This window comes from Scyliorhinus canicula, chromosome 16 (genome assembly GCF_902713615.1).
Source record: "Scyliorhinus canicula chromosome 16, sScyCan1.1, whole genome shotgun sequence".
NCBI lineage: Eukaryota > Metazoa > Chordata > Chondrichthyes > Carcharhiniformes > Scyliorhinidae > Scyliorhinus > Scyliorhinus canicula.
Window position 1 is genome coordinate 98101826 of NC_052161.1, and position 15640 is coordinate 98117465.

Below are 15640 nucleotides of genomic sequence, written 5' to 3' on the forward strand. Positions count from 1 at the left end.
CCCTGGTGAATGATTCGAAATTAATAAATCGGGATGTTTAACTTGTGTAATTGCAACTGGGATTTACCGATCCTGCCGCTGTCAACACGATTTCCCCATGACTGCACACCTCATTGCTGGGAAACCCGTGCTCCGGCGTGGGACCGGAATATGCCGCCGGCATGAAGAGCCGATAGATTGCGCCCGGCATTTTCACACCCTCAGTACTAAGCACTTTGCATATCTCTGAAATGCAATTATTGTTGTTATGCAGTACACACGAGCCAAAGTGTCTACGGCTTGGCTCCACAAACAGCCAGGTGATGAATAATGAGCCAATCCAGGAACATAATGAGCAGGCGTAGGCCATTCAGCCCTTCGAGCCTACTCCGCCATTCAGTAAGATCATGGCTGATCTGATTGTGGTCTCAGCTCCACTTTCCTATCTGCCCCCCCGTAACCCTGAACTCTCTTGCCTAACAAAATTCTGTCTAACTTTGCCTCAAATGAATTCAGATTCCCCTGCTTTCTCACCCTTTGGGAGGGAAAATTTCTCCTAATTCTGTCTCCAAAGGGAGACTTTGACTTTTAAACTATGGAAAACATCCTCATGGTATCCATGCCATTAAAGTCCCCGAAGGACATTTTGATAAGATCATCTACAATCTGCTTCAATCGATTGATTGAGAGATAAACATTGACCAGGACATCAGGTGGAATCCCCTGCTACTTTTCACTCAACCCAATTAGGACTTTGGTTTAGTCTCCCATTTGAAAAATGGCACTTTAGACAATGCAGTGCTCCCTCAGCACTTCATTAGAGTTTCAGCTCAGAGCGAGGCTTGAATCCAAGCCTCTGACTCAGAGGTGAGTGCTATTAGTTTGCTGAGCTGACACACTGGGACCCAATCCTCTCCTCCACCTAATGTAGAACACTCAGTCATCATAGGCAATCTTTCCCCAGCTGATCAATTCCAATTATTTTGAAAGCGATGAGAAATCAAGGGTCAGTGTTAGGTTTTCCTTTGTCGGTCAAAACCAGGTTACATGGCCCAGGCATTACCATTTATGGTCAAGCGGTTCTAAATACACGTTTACCCGGGTGACAGTGCAAGGCCAGCGAATGTTCACAGTTGCTCCCAGTATATCCCGTCCTACAGTGACACGCATAGCTGCTAGTCTCAGAGTCGACACATCGTCCTCCATTCTGAAAAACATCAAAGCCGCTTCATTAATAAATGACAAACCCTCAATACTGCCTTCAGCCTACAACAGCAATGGTTAATTAATTGTCGCGACATTACCCGTTAGTATTCCTCGTCATTGTAAAACATCAACTAGAATATTGGCAGAATTAGCATGCTGCTGTCCTCTAAGCACAGCTACATGTATCTCTGGAATTTAACAACTGCACTAAATCAGGCTTAGCATCTAAATGTTCGCAAGTGAGCAAATTTCTGTGTGCATTCCACCCTCATTGATGTGATTCACCCTGGTGAATGATTCAAGATTAATATATCGGGATGTTTAACTTGTGTAATTGCAACACATCCTGTATCATTAAGTGACCTCTGATCAGATTGAAATCAAGCACCTAATCTGGGGTTAGGACTGTACACATTCTGCGATTCACAAACTATCACAAATGCATGGGATAGGCAGGATGGACAAAAGGGCCTTTATAGCTGCCGATCATTGTTCATATATACGCCTACCTTTGCCAAGTCAGAAACACCATAATCTGGAAGGTAAGGAATTAGTTTACTGGGACAGGGACAATTTCCTTTAAAAATCCTTTCATTCCACCACGATTTATCGTAATTGACGGAAGCATTGAAAAATGGAGACTCAGGGGAGGCACGGTGGCGCAGTGGTTCGCACTGCTGCCTCAAAACGCCGAGGTCCCAGGTTCGAATCCGGCCCGGGTCACTGTCCGTGTGGAGTTTGCACTTTGTCCCCGTGTCTGAGTGGGTCTCACCCCGACAACCCAAAGATGAAATGAAATGAAAATCGTTTATTGTCACAAGTAGGCTTCAAATGAAGTTACTGTGAAAAGCCCCTAGTCGCCACATTCCGGTGCCTGTTCGGGGAGGCTGGTATGGGAATTGAACCCACGCTGCTGGCCTGCCTTGGTTTGCTTTCAAAGCCAGCTCTTTAGCCCTAAATGTGCAGGGTAGGTGGATTGCCCACGCTAAATTGCCCCTTAGTTGGAAAAAAAAGAATTGGGAACTTTAAATTAAAAAAAAATGGGGAATCAATTGCATTTGGTATTTTTTTTAAACTGGAGAAACATTGGGTGGGAATTCCATACTGACCCCCTCCACCGCGGCATGTTTTCCATCGGCCATTGGCCACCGGTGGGATCTTCCAGCCCCGCCAAGTTCTATGGCAGTTTATTCCCCACTGCTGGGTAACCTGCAGCGGAAAATCCCACCCTTTGAGTTTTTAAGTCTAGAAAGAGATACTCGCAAAGTGATTGCGTCGGGTGCATAAACTGAATGGGAAAGCTCAATCCAAAACATTACTTTCAATTCAAAGAGTAGGCCAAGAGAATAAGGGTCGTAATTAGTGTGATTAATCACTTGCAATGGATTTTCAGATGGAGTGATCAAGCCAAAAACCTTGAAATCATTGAAGAGGTCATTTTGATTTAGCTCTGGGAGTGAGGTGTGGACTGTAACTTCTTTCTGAATGGGTGAATTAAGATGGCTGGGTTCCCTGAATGAATGGGCTGAATGGTCTTCTCGTTTATAACTCTCTCTTGATTTTTCTGAGACTTTATTTTTTGGTTGGTGCAGACCCTGGTTGGAGTAACACCAATTTTTGAGCGATTATGAAGTAACAAAAATAAACCTGCTTTGCCTTCTAAACAATTGGAATATCGTCTATTTTACCTGTGTCTATTTCATGTTCCACAATGTCTTTTTTTAAATAAATTTAGAGTACCCAATTATTTTTTCCAATTAAGGGGCAATGTAGCATGGCCAATCCACCTAACCTGCACATCTTTGGGTTGTGGGGGTGAAACCCACGCAAATACGGGGAGAACGTGCAAACTCCACACGGACAGTGACCCAGGGCCAGGATTCGAACACGGGTCCTCAGCGCCGTTGGCAGCAATGCTAACCACTATACCACCATGCTGCCTCCACAATGTCTTTTGAGTATTAACTCCAATAATTCTGTTCAATTTTAGGAATCATTAAGTCAAAATAAAGATACTGTCGCCAATGTGTATGTTTCCTGATTCAGTGACCTGTTGTTGCATCAACTGACTATATCCTCCCCTGTGCAAACATCCATCACCTGAAAGTCCAATCTCTAGAGAAGGAGGCCCTTGTCCATGACTCGGATGCTATCGCACTCTAACAAGCCAACCAAATGAAAACATAGCAACAAACTCCCTGATAATGATAATGAAATAAATTTTCACTTGACAATCACTGGATTCTCATCTGAACAGCCCTATTGATGCATTGTACCTTGCAAGGATTCTCTTTGCACGTTGGGCAGTTGGATATTCCTTTCTCTTTCATTTCTGGAGCTGAGAAGATCACCTCATCACCTTGAATTATGAGCTGACGGATGCAGCCTAATCAGAGGGAAGAGCAAGTCAGGTGAAATATTGACCATTGTATTGTCATTCTGCAAACCTATCCATTAATGTTTTCCAAGAGGTTTCTTTTCCACAATTGATTTCACGGACATACAAAACATTTTCCTCTGCTACATACTGCAGTGAAAAGCAACACAACAGTCTGTGGGAGCTGGTCTTCCGGTTGCGGCTATGACCAGCTAAGTCGCACATTTGGCAGCTCCTGCGACAAAGGTGTTTAAGGGCCGATTGGAGGGCCCCGACGGTACTGTAAAGACGAATCCCGGTGGGGGAAGGCTCCCTGAGGAGAGTGAGACCAACTTTATGGTCGGTACTCGGAGTGGGGCGACAAAAAAAGCGGCAGCAGCTCCCCGAAAAAAGCGGGGGAAGAGGACCAAAATGGCGGCCGGTGGCGCACTAGAAGATTGGAGAAAATGGGCGGAGGAGCAGCAGGCCGCTCTCCTCCGGTGTTTTACGGAGCTGAAAGTGGAACTCTTAGAGTCTATGAACGCGACGACCACAAGGCTGATGGGGGCCCAGGCGACCCAAGAGGCGTCGATAAGAGAGCTGCAGCAGGAGATGACTGCAAGGGAGGAGGAGGCCACGGTCCTCGTGGGAAAGGTGGAGGTGCACGAGGCACTCCACCTGAAATGGCAGAGCCGCTTTGAGGAGCTGGACACTCGAATGAGGCGGAAGAACTTGAGGATCCTGGGCCTAGCAGAAGGCCTGGAGGGGCCTGATCTCCCGAAATATGTAGCGGAGATGCTGAGCTCCCTGATGGGAGAGGGGGCCGGTCCATCGCCCCTGGAGCTGGAAGAAGCATATCGGGTCATGGCTAGGCGGCCTAGGGCGAACGAGCCCCCGAGGGCGGTGCTGGTGCGATTCCAGCGTTTCTGTGATCGGGAGAAAGTGCTGAGGTGGGCCAAGAGGGAGAAAAGCAGCAAATGGGAGAATTCGACGGTGCGGATATATCAGGACTGGAGTGCGGAGGTGGCAAAGCGGCGGGCCCGGTTTAACCGGACGAAGGCGGTGCTGCACGCAAAGAGGATCAAGTTCGGAATGCTGCAGCCAGCGCGCTTGTGGGTCACCTACAAGGACCAGCACCATTACTTTGAGACCCCAGAGGAGGCATGGACTTTTGTTCGGGAGGAAAAGCTGGACCTGAACTAGAACTTGGGAACGCCGGCGGTCGAGGCCGCCTGAGTACCCTTGACTGATCAAGTGGCCCATGTCTTTCTTAGGCCAGGTCGGAACTTGGTTAAAGTTGATGGATCGTTTGGTTTCTTTGAAACTTGTGTTATGGGGGGTTTCTTTGTTCCTTTTTGTGTGTCTCTTCCCGTTGCCAACTTCCCTTAATTATTGTTGTTGTAGGGGGGGCTTTTTTACTGTTTTTTGATCTGTTCTTTAAGGGTTATGGTTACTGTTCTGTTCGATGGAGGGTGATGGTTAAATACGTTATTATTGGGTAGTTATTTAGTTATGCAGGCATAGTTATGTATTTATGTATTTATTTGAGATTTGTTATTTATATTGTTATATTGTTAAGTTGGGGAGGCGGGACGGGGGGGGGGTGCAAGTTGGTTATGCGTGTTTTCTTTTTCTCTTTTTTCTTCCTCTCGTTTTAAGGGGGCTTTTTTATGGGCTTGGATGGGGACGGGGGTGGAATTGAAGATGGCGGGGTAGGGTGTGGCCGGGCGAAAGCGCGGGCTTTCCCCTGTTTCCCGCGCGCGGGACGGAGGAAGGGGGAGGAGAGAAGAGTGGGGTGTGGCCAGCAATGGCGGCTTTTCCCGCGCTGAAGCGGGGTCAGAGAGGGATGGCAAGGGGGGGGGGAGGCCCCTCCCCCCCCACATCGGGAGGAGTCGGAGTGTGGCAGGGGCAGCCGGGTCAGCGAAAACCAGCTGACTCTCGGGAGTACGATGGTGGATACACCGCGGCTAGGAGGGGTCCTAGCCAGGGGGGGGGGGGGGGGGGGGGGGGGGGGTGTGTTAGGGGGGGATACCGGGTTGCTGCTGGAAAGGCCGAGGACGGGAAGGGAAGAACGGGAGGAGAGAGGGGGGGGGGGCCATCGCCATGGGGAACGGGTCAGAAGGGGAGGGTCGACCCGGGGCGAACAGGGGACAGGACATGGCTAATAGACAGGGGAAAGGGACGGGTCGCTCCGCGACCCGGTTGATTACTTGGAACGTGAGGGGGCTGAATGGGCGGTCAAGAGATCAAGGGTTTTTTCACACCTAAAGGGACTGCAGGCGGATGTGGCAATGTTGCAGGAGACTCACTTGAGAGTAGTAGACCAGGTACGCCTGAGAAGGGGGTGGGTGGGACAGGTGTTCCACTCAGGCTTGGACGCAAAGAACCGGGGGGTGGCGATTTTGGTGGGAAAGAGGGTGTCGTTCGTGGCGGCGCAGGTGGTAGCAGATAAGGAGGGTAGGTACGTGATGGTGAAGGGTAGGCTGCAGGGAGAGAATGTGGTGCTGGTGAATGTGTATGCCCCGAATTGGGATGACGCGGGTTTTATGAGGCGCCTGTTGGGCCTCATTCCGGGTCTGGAGGCAGGGGGCCTGATCATGGGGGGGACTTCAATACAGTGCTCGACCCTGGGCTGGACAGATCGAGGTCCAGGATGAATAGGAGGCCGGCAGCGGCAGAGGTGCTAAGGGGGTTCATGGAGCAGATGGGGGGGGTAGACCCTTGGAGATTTGGCAGGCCAAGGGCGAGGGAGTATTCTTTTTTCTCCCACGTCCACAGGGTGTACTCCAGAATAGACTTTTTTGTACTGAGCAGGGGGCTGATTTCGAGAGTGCAGGACACGGAGTACTCGGCCATTGCGATTTCGGACCATGCACCACACTGGGTAGAGGTAGAACTGGGGGAAGCACGGGACCAGCGCCCGTTGTGGCGCCTGGATGTGGGGCTGCTGGCGGACGATGAGGTGTGCGGAAGGGTCCGGAAGGGCATTGAGAGATATCTGGGCACGAACGACACGGGCGAGGTGAAGGTGGGGGTAGTCTGGGAGGCCCTGAAAGCAGTGATCAGAGGAGAGCTGATCTCCATAAGGGCACACAGAGAAAGGAAGGAGAGGCAGGAGAGGGAGAGACTGGTGGGGGAACTTATAGAAGTGGACAGGAGATATGCGGAGACACCAGAGGAGGGGCTGTTGAGGGAGCGGCGCAGTTTACAGGCCCAGTTTGACCTACTGACCACTAGGAAGGCGGAGACGCAATGGAGAAGGGCACAGGGCGCGGTCTATGAGTACGGGGAAAAGGCGAGCAGGATGCTAGCACACCAGCTGCGCAAGCGAGATGCAGCCAGAGAGATTGGGGGAGTGAGAGAGAAGGGAGGGAACGTAGTGCAGAAGGGGCAAGAGGTGAACGGGGTCTTCAGGGATTTCTACAGGGAATTGTACCGGTCTGAGCCGCCCAGGAGGAGGGGGGGAATGGAGAACTTCCTCGATAGATTGAGGTTCCCAAAGGTCCAGGAGGAACGGGTGGAGGGGCTGGGGGCGCTGATAGAGCTGCAGGAGCTAGTTAAAGGGATAGGCCAGATGCAGGCGGGGAAGGCGCCGGGGCCGGATGGGTTCCCGGTGGAATTTTATAAGAAGTATGTGGACTTGGTGGGTCCAGTGCTGGTGCGAGCCTTCAATGAGGCACGAGAGGGGGGGGTTCTGCCCCCGACAATGTCACAGGCCCTGATCTCCTTGATCCTGAAGCGGGACAAAGACCCTGTACAGTGCGGGTCCTACAGGCCTATCTCCCTCTTGAGATAGTGGTAGCACTGGATGCGGAGAAGGCATTCGATAGGGTGGAGTGGGAATACCTGTGGGAGACGCTGGAACGGTTTGGGTTTGGGGAGGGATTTATCAAGTGGGTGAAGCTGCTGTATTCGGCCCCGATGGCGAGTGTGGTTACAAACGGGAGGAGGTCAGAGTATTTTGGGCTCCATCGAGGTACCAGGCAGGGATGCCCCCTATCCCCCTTACTATTTGCATTAGCGATCGAACCGTTGGCGATGGCACTGAGGGGTTCAGGGGGGTGGAAAGGACTGACAAGGGGAGGGGAGGAACATCGGGTATCACTCTATGCGGATGATTTGTTGTTATATGTGGCGGACCCGGAAGGGGGAATGCCGGAGGTAATGGAAATACTAGCGGAGTTTGGGGACTTTTCGGGATATAAATTAAATGTGGGTAAAAGTGAGGTCTTTGTGATACACCCAGGAGATCAGGGGGAGGGAATTGGGCGGCTCCCCTTTAAGAGAGCAGTAAAGAGCTTCAGGTACTTGGGGGTGCAGGTGGCAAGGAACTGGGGGACCCTCCACAAGCTGAACTTTTCAAGGCTGGTGGAGCAGATGGAGGAGGAGTTCAAGAGGTGGGACATGGTACCGCTGTCGCTAGCAGGGAGGGTGCAGTCAGTCAAAATGACGGTCCTCCCGAGGTTCTTGTTTCTGTTCCAGTGCTTGCCCATCTTTCTCCCCAGGGCCTTCTTCAAGAAGGTAACTAGCAGCATTATGGGCTATGTGTGGGCACATGGCACCCCTAGAGTGAGAAGGATTTTCTTGGAACGGAGTAGGGACAGTGGAGGATTAGCGCTACCCAATCTTTCCGGATACTACTGGGCGGCGAACGCATCGATGGTGCGCAAGTGGGTGATGGAGGGGGAGGGGGCAGCTTGGAAACGTATGGATGAGGGCGTCCTGCGGCAATACAAGCCTGGGGGCGCTAGTAACGGCACCATGGCCGCTCCCCCCCACAAGGTATACCACGAGTCCGGTAGTGGCGGCCACCCTTAAAATCTGGGGGCAGTGGAGGCGACACAGGGGGGAAGTGGGGGGTCTGATGGCGGCGCCACTGAGAGGGAACCACAGATTTGTCCCGGGGAACACTGGCGGGGGATTCCAGAGCTGGCACAGGGCGGGCATCAGGCAACTGAGGGACATGTTCATAGAGGGGAGGTTTGCGAGCCTGGGAGAGCTGGAGGAGAAATTTGAGCTCCCCCCGGGGAACACGTTTAGATACCTGCAGGTGAAGGCATTTGCCAGACGACAGGTGGAAGGATTTCCCTTGCTTCCCGATAGAGGGGTGAGTGATAGGGTGCTGTCAGGGGTCTGGGTCGGAGAAGGGAAGGTCTCGGACATCTACAAAATAATGCAGGAGGTGGAGGAGGTATCGATAGAGGAGCTGAAAGACAAGTGGGAAGCGGAGCTGGGAGAGCAGATAGAAGATGGGACATGGGCGGATGCCTTAGAGAGGGTCAATTCATCGTCGTCGTGCGCAAGGTTGGGCCTCATCCAATTTAAGGTGCTGCACAGAGCCCATATGACGGGGACTAGGATGAGTCGGTTCTTCGGGGGTGAGGACAGGTGTGTTAGGTGTTCGGGAGGCCCTGCGAACCATGTACATATGTTCTGGATGTGCCCGGCACTGGAAGAGTTCTGGGAGGGGGTGGCGGGGACGGTATCGAGAGTGGTGGGAACCAGGGTCAAACCAGGGTGGGGGCTAGCGATTTTTGGGGTTGGGGTGGAGCCAGGAGTACAGGAGGCAGGGGAGGCCGGAATATTGGCCTTTGCGTCCTTGGTAGCTCGGAGAAGGATCTTGATTCAGTGGAGGGACACAAGGCCACCAAGTGTTAACACCTGGTTAACGACATGGCAAGCTTCATCCAATTGGAAAGAATCAAATTCGCCCTGAGAGGGTCGGTACAGGGGTTCTTCCGGCGGTGGCAGCCCCTTCCTTGACTTTCTGGATCAGAGATAGGAACTGGAGGTCGAAACAGCAGCAACCCGGGGAGAAAGGGGGGGGGGGAAGGGAGGGGGGGGGGGGGGATAGCAACGAAGGGAGCACGTCAGCGGGGGGTCGCGGGCAATGACTGCCCGAGGCCATCGGCAGAAAGGGAAAACGGTTTGGTTGCTAGACTGGTAGCGCGGGGGGGGGGGGGGGGGGGGGGGGGGGGGGGGGAGAGGAGGGTGGGGGGGGGGGGGGGGGGAGGGTTGGGGGGTGCGCGCGGGGGAGGGCGTGGGGAGGATTTTCCAGGGGGATTTGTTGTGTTATAATTTAAAATGTAGTAGGGGTAATGTTTGTATCGAAAATTTCAATAAAAATTATTTAAAAAAAAAAAAAACAGTCTGTGGGAGCTCTGTGAATGGTTGTAGTGCAATAGCTGTGTGACATCACACGCATAACCCTTTGGTATTATAAAGCACCGTGGGAGGAAACGGGAGCGGAAAGTCCCGGCCCGTGACCCCTGCCAACACAAGGTGACCGCTGACGCCCGTTGTAAAAGGCCAGAAATATTCAGCAGGTCAGCCAGCAGCTGTGGAGAGAGAGATAATATTTCAGGTGATGACCTTTCATCAGAGTTGGAAGATGTTAGAGAATGACCGATTGCTGGGCAAGTGGGTTTATAGGTAAGTGTTGAGAGGAGTGGAGAGTGAGGAAAGATCGAAAGGGGAAAGTTTATGATAGGAATGGCGGGCAGGAGGGATCCACTGACAAAATGCCTGCCCCGAGGGCTGTCCTCCAGCATCTTTGACCTTAATTTCAGACTTCCAGTATCTGCAGAATTTGGGTTTACTGTAATTAGTTGCTGGATTCTCAAAGCTCAGGGAGATTCGGGCAGTACTGCAGTGTGAGATACTGCCAGTTGGACAGTGGCTGTACTGGAATAAGCACCGGAAAAGGAGCAAGATGGGTGTTAATTGGGAAGCAAGTCAGCTGACCGTCAAGCTGAACTCAAAGACCGGGGGGGTAGCGATCTTGATCAACACGCGAGTGGCATTCAAGGCAGGGAGAATCGTGTCAGACAAGGGGGGGTAGGGACATAATGGTGAGTGGAAAGCTGGAGGGGGTGCGGGTGGTATTCGTGAACATATATGCTCCGAATTGGGACGATGTGGAATTTATGAGGCGGGTGTTCCCAGACTGAGAATCACATAATCTGCTCATGGGAGGAGATTTTAACACAGTCATTGATCCGGAATTGGACCGGTCAAAATACAGGACAGGGAGGAGGCTGGCTGTGGCAAAGGAATTGAAGGGGTTGATTGAACAGATGGGGGAGTAGACCCATGGAGGTTTGCACGGCCAAGGGTGAAGGAATTTTCTTTTTTTTCACATGTCCACAAGGTATACTCTCGCATCGACTTTTTTGTTCTGAGCAGGGCGCTAATACTGGGGGTGGTGGATACTGAGTACTCGGCAATCACAATGTCGGATCATGCCCCGCACTGGGTGGATCTACGGGTTAGTGTGGAGAGAGGGCAACGCCCACTGTGGAGGCTGGATGTGGGGTTGCTAGCGGACGAAGCAATCTGTGGGCGGGTTAACAAGTCCATCCAGAACTACCTGGAAACAAATGATATCAGCAACGGTTTGGGAAGCTTTGAAGGCAGTGGTCAGAGGGGAATTAATCTCGATATGGGCCGACAGAGAAAAGGCGGAATGGACTGAGAGGGATAGGTTAGTGGAGGAGATACTCCAGGTGGACAGGAGATACTCCAGGTGAACAGGAGATACTCGGAGGCCCCAGACGCAGGCTACTGAGGGAGCAGCAGAGGTTACAGGTGGAGTTTGCGCTGTTGACCACAAGGAAAGCGGTGAAAGGGCAGCACGGTAGCATTGTGGATAGCATAATTGCTTCACAGCTCCAGGGTCCCAGGTTCGATTCCGGCTTGGGCCACTGTCTGTGCAGAGTCTGCACATCCTCCCCGTGTGTGCGTGGGTTTCTTCCGGGTGCTCCGGTTTCCTCCCACAGTCCAAAGATGTGCAGGTTAGGTGGATTGGCCATGATAAATTGCCCTTAATGTTGGGTGGGGTTACTGGGTTATGGGAATAGGGTGGAGGTGTTGACCTTGGGTAGGGTGCTCTTTCCAGGAGCCGCTGCAGACTCGATGGGCCGAATGGCCTCCTTCTGCACTGTAAATTCTATGATCTATGATCAGTTGAGGAAGACAAGGGGGGCGATTTATGAGGATGGGGAAAAGGCAAGCAGAATGTTAGCACACCAGCTCAGGAAAGGGGAGATGGCCAGGGAGATAGGTAAAGTAAAGAGTAGAGATGGGAATACTGTCCTGGACCCAGTGGGGGTGAATGAGGTGTTGAACGACTTTTATAGTAAATTATGTGAGTCGGAACCCCCGGCTGTGGTGGAGGGGATGAGGAAGTGTTTGGATCAGTTGAGGGTTCCGAGGGTAGATGAGGATCTGGTGGAAGGGCTGGGAGCCCCAATTGAGATTGAGGAAATAATCGAGGGCTGGAGGGCATGCAGTCGGGCAAGGCCCCAGGGCTAGATGGCTACCCGGTGGAATTCTAAAAGAAGTTTTCAGAGATATTGAGCCCACTGCTGGTGAGGACATTCAATGAAGCAAGAGAGAAGGGAGTCCTCCCCCCAACAATATCGAAGGCCTCGATTTCATTGAACCTGAAACGGGAGAAGGATTTGGAGCAATGCGGGTCATATAGGTTAATTTCTCTACTGAATGTGGATGCCAAACTGCTGGCTAAGATACTGGCCACAAGGATAGAGGACTGTATCCCGGGGTGATAGGGGAAAACCAGACTGGATTTGTAAATGGCAGGCAACTCAAGGCCAATGTTCAAAGGCTTTTGAATGTTATTATGATGCCCTCAGAAGGAGAGGAGGTTGTGGTAGCGATGGTGCGGAGAAGGCTTTTGATCAGATGGAGTGGAATTACCTGTGGGAGGCGCTGGGAAGGTTTGGTTTGGTGAGGGCTTTATTGACTGGGTGCGGTTGCTCTATCAGGCACCATTATCAAGTGTGCGTACGAACTGGCTGAGGTCGGGGTATTTTAAACTACACCGAGGGATGAGGCAAGGGTGCCCCCCCTCTCCCCGTTACTGTTTGCTCTGGCCGTTGGCCTTGGCATTAAGAGCCTCTAGGAACTGGAAAGGGGTGGTTCGGGGGGGGGGGGGGGGGGGGGGGGGGGGGTTGGGGAATGGAGTACCGGGTCTCGCTCTACGCAGATGACCTGCTCTTGCATATTTCAGACCCGCTGGAGGAGATGGGGGAAGTAATGCGAATCCTGGGATAATTTGGCAATTTTTCGGGGTATAAATTGAATATGGGGAAAAGCGAGATGTTCGCGATCCAGGCAAGAGGATAGGAGAGCTGCTGCTTAGAATGGTAGGAAAGAGCTTTCCGTATCTGGGAATCCATGTGGCCAGGGAATGGGAGGCACTGCACAAGTTAAACCTATCCCGGTTGGTAGAACAAATGGAAGGGGACTTTAAGAGATGGGACATGCTCCCGCATCACTGGCAGGGAGGGTACAGACCGTGAAAATGATGGTCCTCCCCAGATTTATGTTTGTCTTACAGTGCCTCCCCATCTTCATCCCAAAGCCCTTATTAAAGCGGGTGAATAAGGTTATTTCGGGCTTTATGTGGGCGGGTAAAACCCCGTGAGTGAAGAAAGTGTTGCTGGAGCGCAGTCGCGGGGAGGGTGGGTTGGCGCTTCCGAACTACTGTAATTACTACTGGGCGGCTAATATAGCCATGGTTAGGAAGTGGGGGAGGGGTCGGTGTGCGAGCGGATGGAGGTGGCGTCATGCAAAGACATAAGTTTGGGAGCACTGACAATGGCACCTCTTCCGTTCTCGCCGGCCCGATACTCCACAAGTCTGGTGGTGGTGGCGGCTCTGAGAATCTGGGGAGATGGAGGAGATATAAGAGAGTGGAGGGAGCATCGGTTTGTACCCCGATTTATAATAATCATCGGTTTGTACCGGGTAGGCTAGATGGTGATTCCGGAGATGGCAAAGGGCAGAATGGGGGATCTATTTATAGATGGGAGCTTCCCCAGCTTGAAAGCCTTGGAGGATAAATTTGAATTGCCAGCAGGGAATGGTTTTAGGTATTTGCAGATGCAAGACTTTTTGAGAAAGCAAGTTCCGGCCTTTCCGCTGCTGCCGCCACGAGGGATACAGGATAGAGCAGTTTCCAGTACCTGGGTGGGAGAGGGGAAGGTTTCAGATATTTACCAGGAGCTTTCGGAGGTGGAGGAAACTCCGGTGGAGGAGCTTAAGGGCAAGTGGGAGGACGAGCTAGAAGGAGAGATAGAGGAGAGTCTATGGGCGGATGCCCTAAGCCGGGTTAATATCTCCTCATCATGTGCCAGGCTTAGCCTGATACAATTTAAGGTAGTCCACCGGGCACACATGACAGTGGCTAGGATGAGCACGTTTTTCGGGGGAGAGGATAGGTGGGCGAGGTGGGCGGGAAGCCCAGCACATCATGTCCACATGTTTTGGGCATGCCCGAAGCTTGGAGGGTTTTGGCAGGGTTTTGCTAAGGAAATGTCCACGGTGCTAAAAACACGGGTTGTGCTGACTCCGGAGGTAGCGATCTTTGGAGTGTCAGAAGATCCGGGGGTTCAGGGGGCGAAAGAGGCCGACGTCTTGGACTTTGCCTCCCTGGTAGTCCGGAGATGGGGTGGAGACGTTTATTATACCATGTTGATCTCATTGTTATTATTATAAAAAAATTCAAATACCTTAATAAAAATATTTTTAAAAAAAGAAAAGGGGGGAGAGAGAGAGAGAGTGAGAAAGGGGGTGAGTGAAAGAGACAGGGTGGGAAAGGGGGGACGGGACGCTGAGAGTGTGAGACACAGAGTGGCCACCTGCTGCTTGTGGACATATAGTAAATCAACTGGGATTTTTACAATAATTCAGTAGCCTCACGTCACCAGTAGCTTTTATTCCAGATTCAGATTAACCAAATGTAAATTCCTAGTTGCTATGGTGGGATTTAAAACATGTATCTGGATTATACCTTAATTTATTTACACACAATCAGAATGGTGCACATCATTCAATTCATATGAAGATCGAAGGAAAATTGAGAAAACTATTTAAGACAAAGGGACAGGGATTGGGCCTTATCTTTCTGACGTGAAGTGTTGATGAGTTATCGTTTCAGCATCATTTGGAGGGTCATCCAGACTTGAAACGTTAACTCTGTTTCTCTCTCAGCAGATGCATCCCGACCGGCTGTGTTTATCCAGAACTTTCTGTTTTCATACTGACTGTTTTCGCTGGTTGAAGCAATAATTAACTGTAGGTAGAATCTGTTACCGTGGTTATTTTGCGGCCTCTGCTCGTGCAGACGAATGGTTTGGTGTGCAGGAGAGCTGGTGATTGCGGAGGCTAATCAAACATTAGGAGCAAGCGTGGCAACTTCAACTCACTGAACTCTGGATGGGAGTCATAACACATCGAGACATACTTGCAAGGCTTGACAGGAGCTACTAACAATGGTCCTCAGGAATCATTCAACTGTTGATCTAAGACCCTATAGTCATGGTCTGAATTTGCTTTCTTACCCATAAACCCACTGTTGCTTCCGGTGACTTTTGAAATGTTGTGAAAATCAGGGTATCCACCGACGTACAGCTCCTCATTCAAATCCAGACCTCGGAAATTACCCTAAAATAAAAGAGTAAAATACCTTAATGGGACGGAGTAAAACACGAGGAAAGCTGTGAAAAATTGGGTCTTTCCCCTCAAGGGATGCAGCAGATTGCCAGTGATGCACCATCAATTGGACTCGAGACACGATTAAGATCCGAACTGTGGCTTTAATCAGCTAATTGTTAGCCCGGTGGTCGACTACAGTGTAAGGCCGACCGCCGGGAACTCTAGAGACATATACCCCGCCTCGGAGGCGGGGTCTACTTGCCTCTCAACCAATTGGTGAGCAGTCACATGACTAGCTCCAGCCAATCGGACGAGAGGCACATGACCAGCCAGAGCCAATGGGAAACCCATGCTCTGCACCAATGGCAGTGCTCACATTCATACCACCACAGCCAGCCAACGTGATCAACATGTTTAAATGGGGTGAGGTAGATGGAAACTGGCTGGAGACAGAAGGCTGAATGGAAGAGACTTAGAACAGAGATGGAAAATCCCTCCACATTGGGCCTTGTGCGGCTGTCGAATTAATTCCAGGGTTAGTGATTGAGGGAGAAACTGCGGCAATGCTGAAAAATCACAGTGGGTAGGGAGATGCAGGTAAAGGGATAAACAGGATTTGGGAAGAGGGCAATAGGGTGA

The 15640-nt window shown here is 51.3% G+C and overlaps 1 protein-coding gene across 2 annotated transcripts in view; it reads right to left on the minus strand.

Moving 5' to 3' along the window:
• hspg2 (heparan sulfate proteoglycan 2) overlaps nt 1-15640 on the minus strand; it is a 571937-nt gene that overhangs the window by 52729 nt on the left and 503568 nt on the right. For both annotated transcript variants that reach the window (XM_038821731.1, XM_038821732.1), the window contains 3 exons: nt 14908-15010; nt 3462-3571; nt 1078-1186 (listed from right to left, as the gene is read on the minus strand). In XM_038821731.1, coding sequence (XP_038677659.1) covers nt 1078-1186; nt 3462-3571; nt 14908-15010 — 322 coding nt within the window. The remainder of the gene's footprint in view (nt 1-1077; nt 1187-3461; nt 3572-14907; nt 15011-15640) is intronic.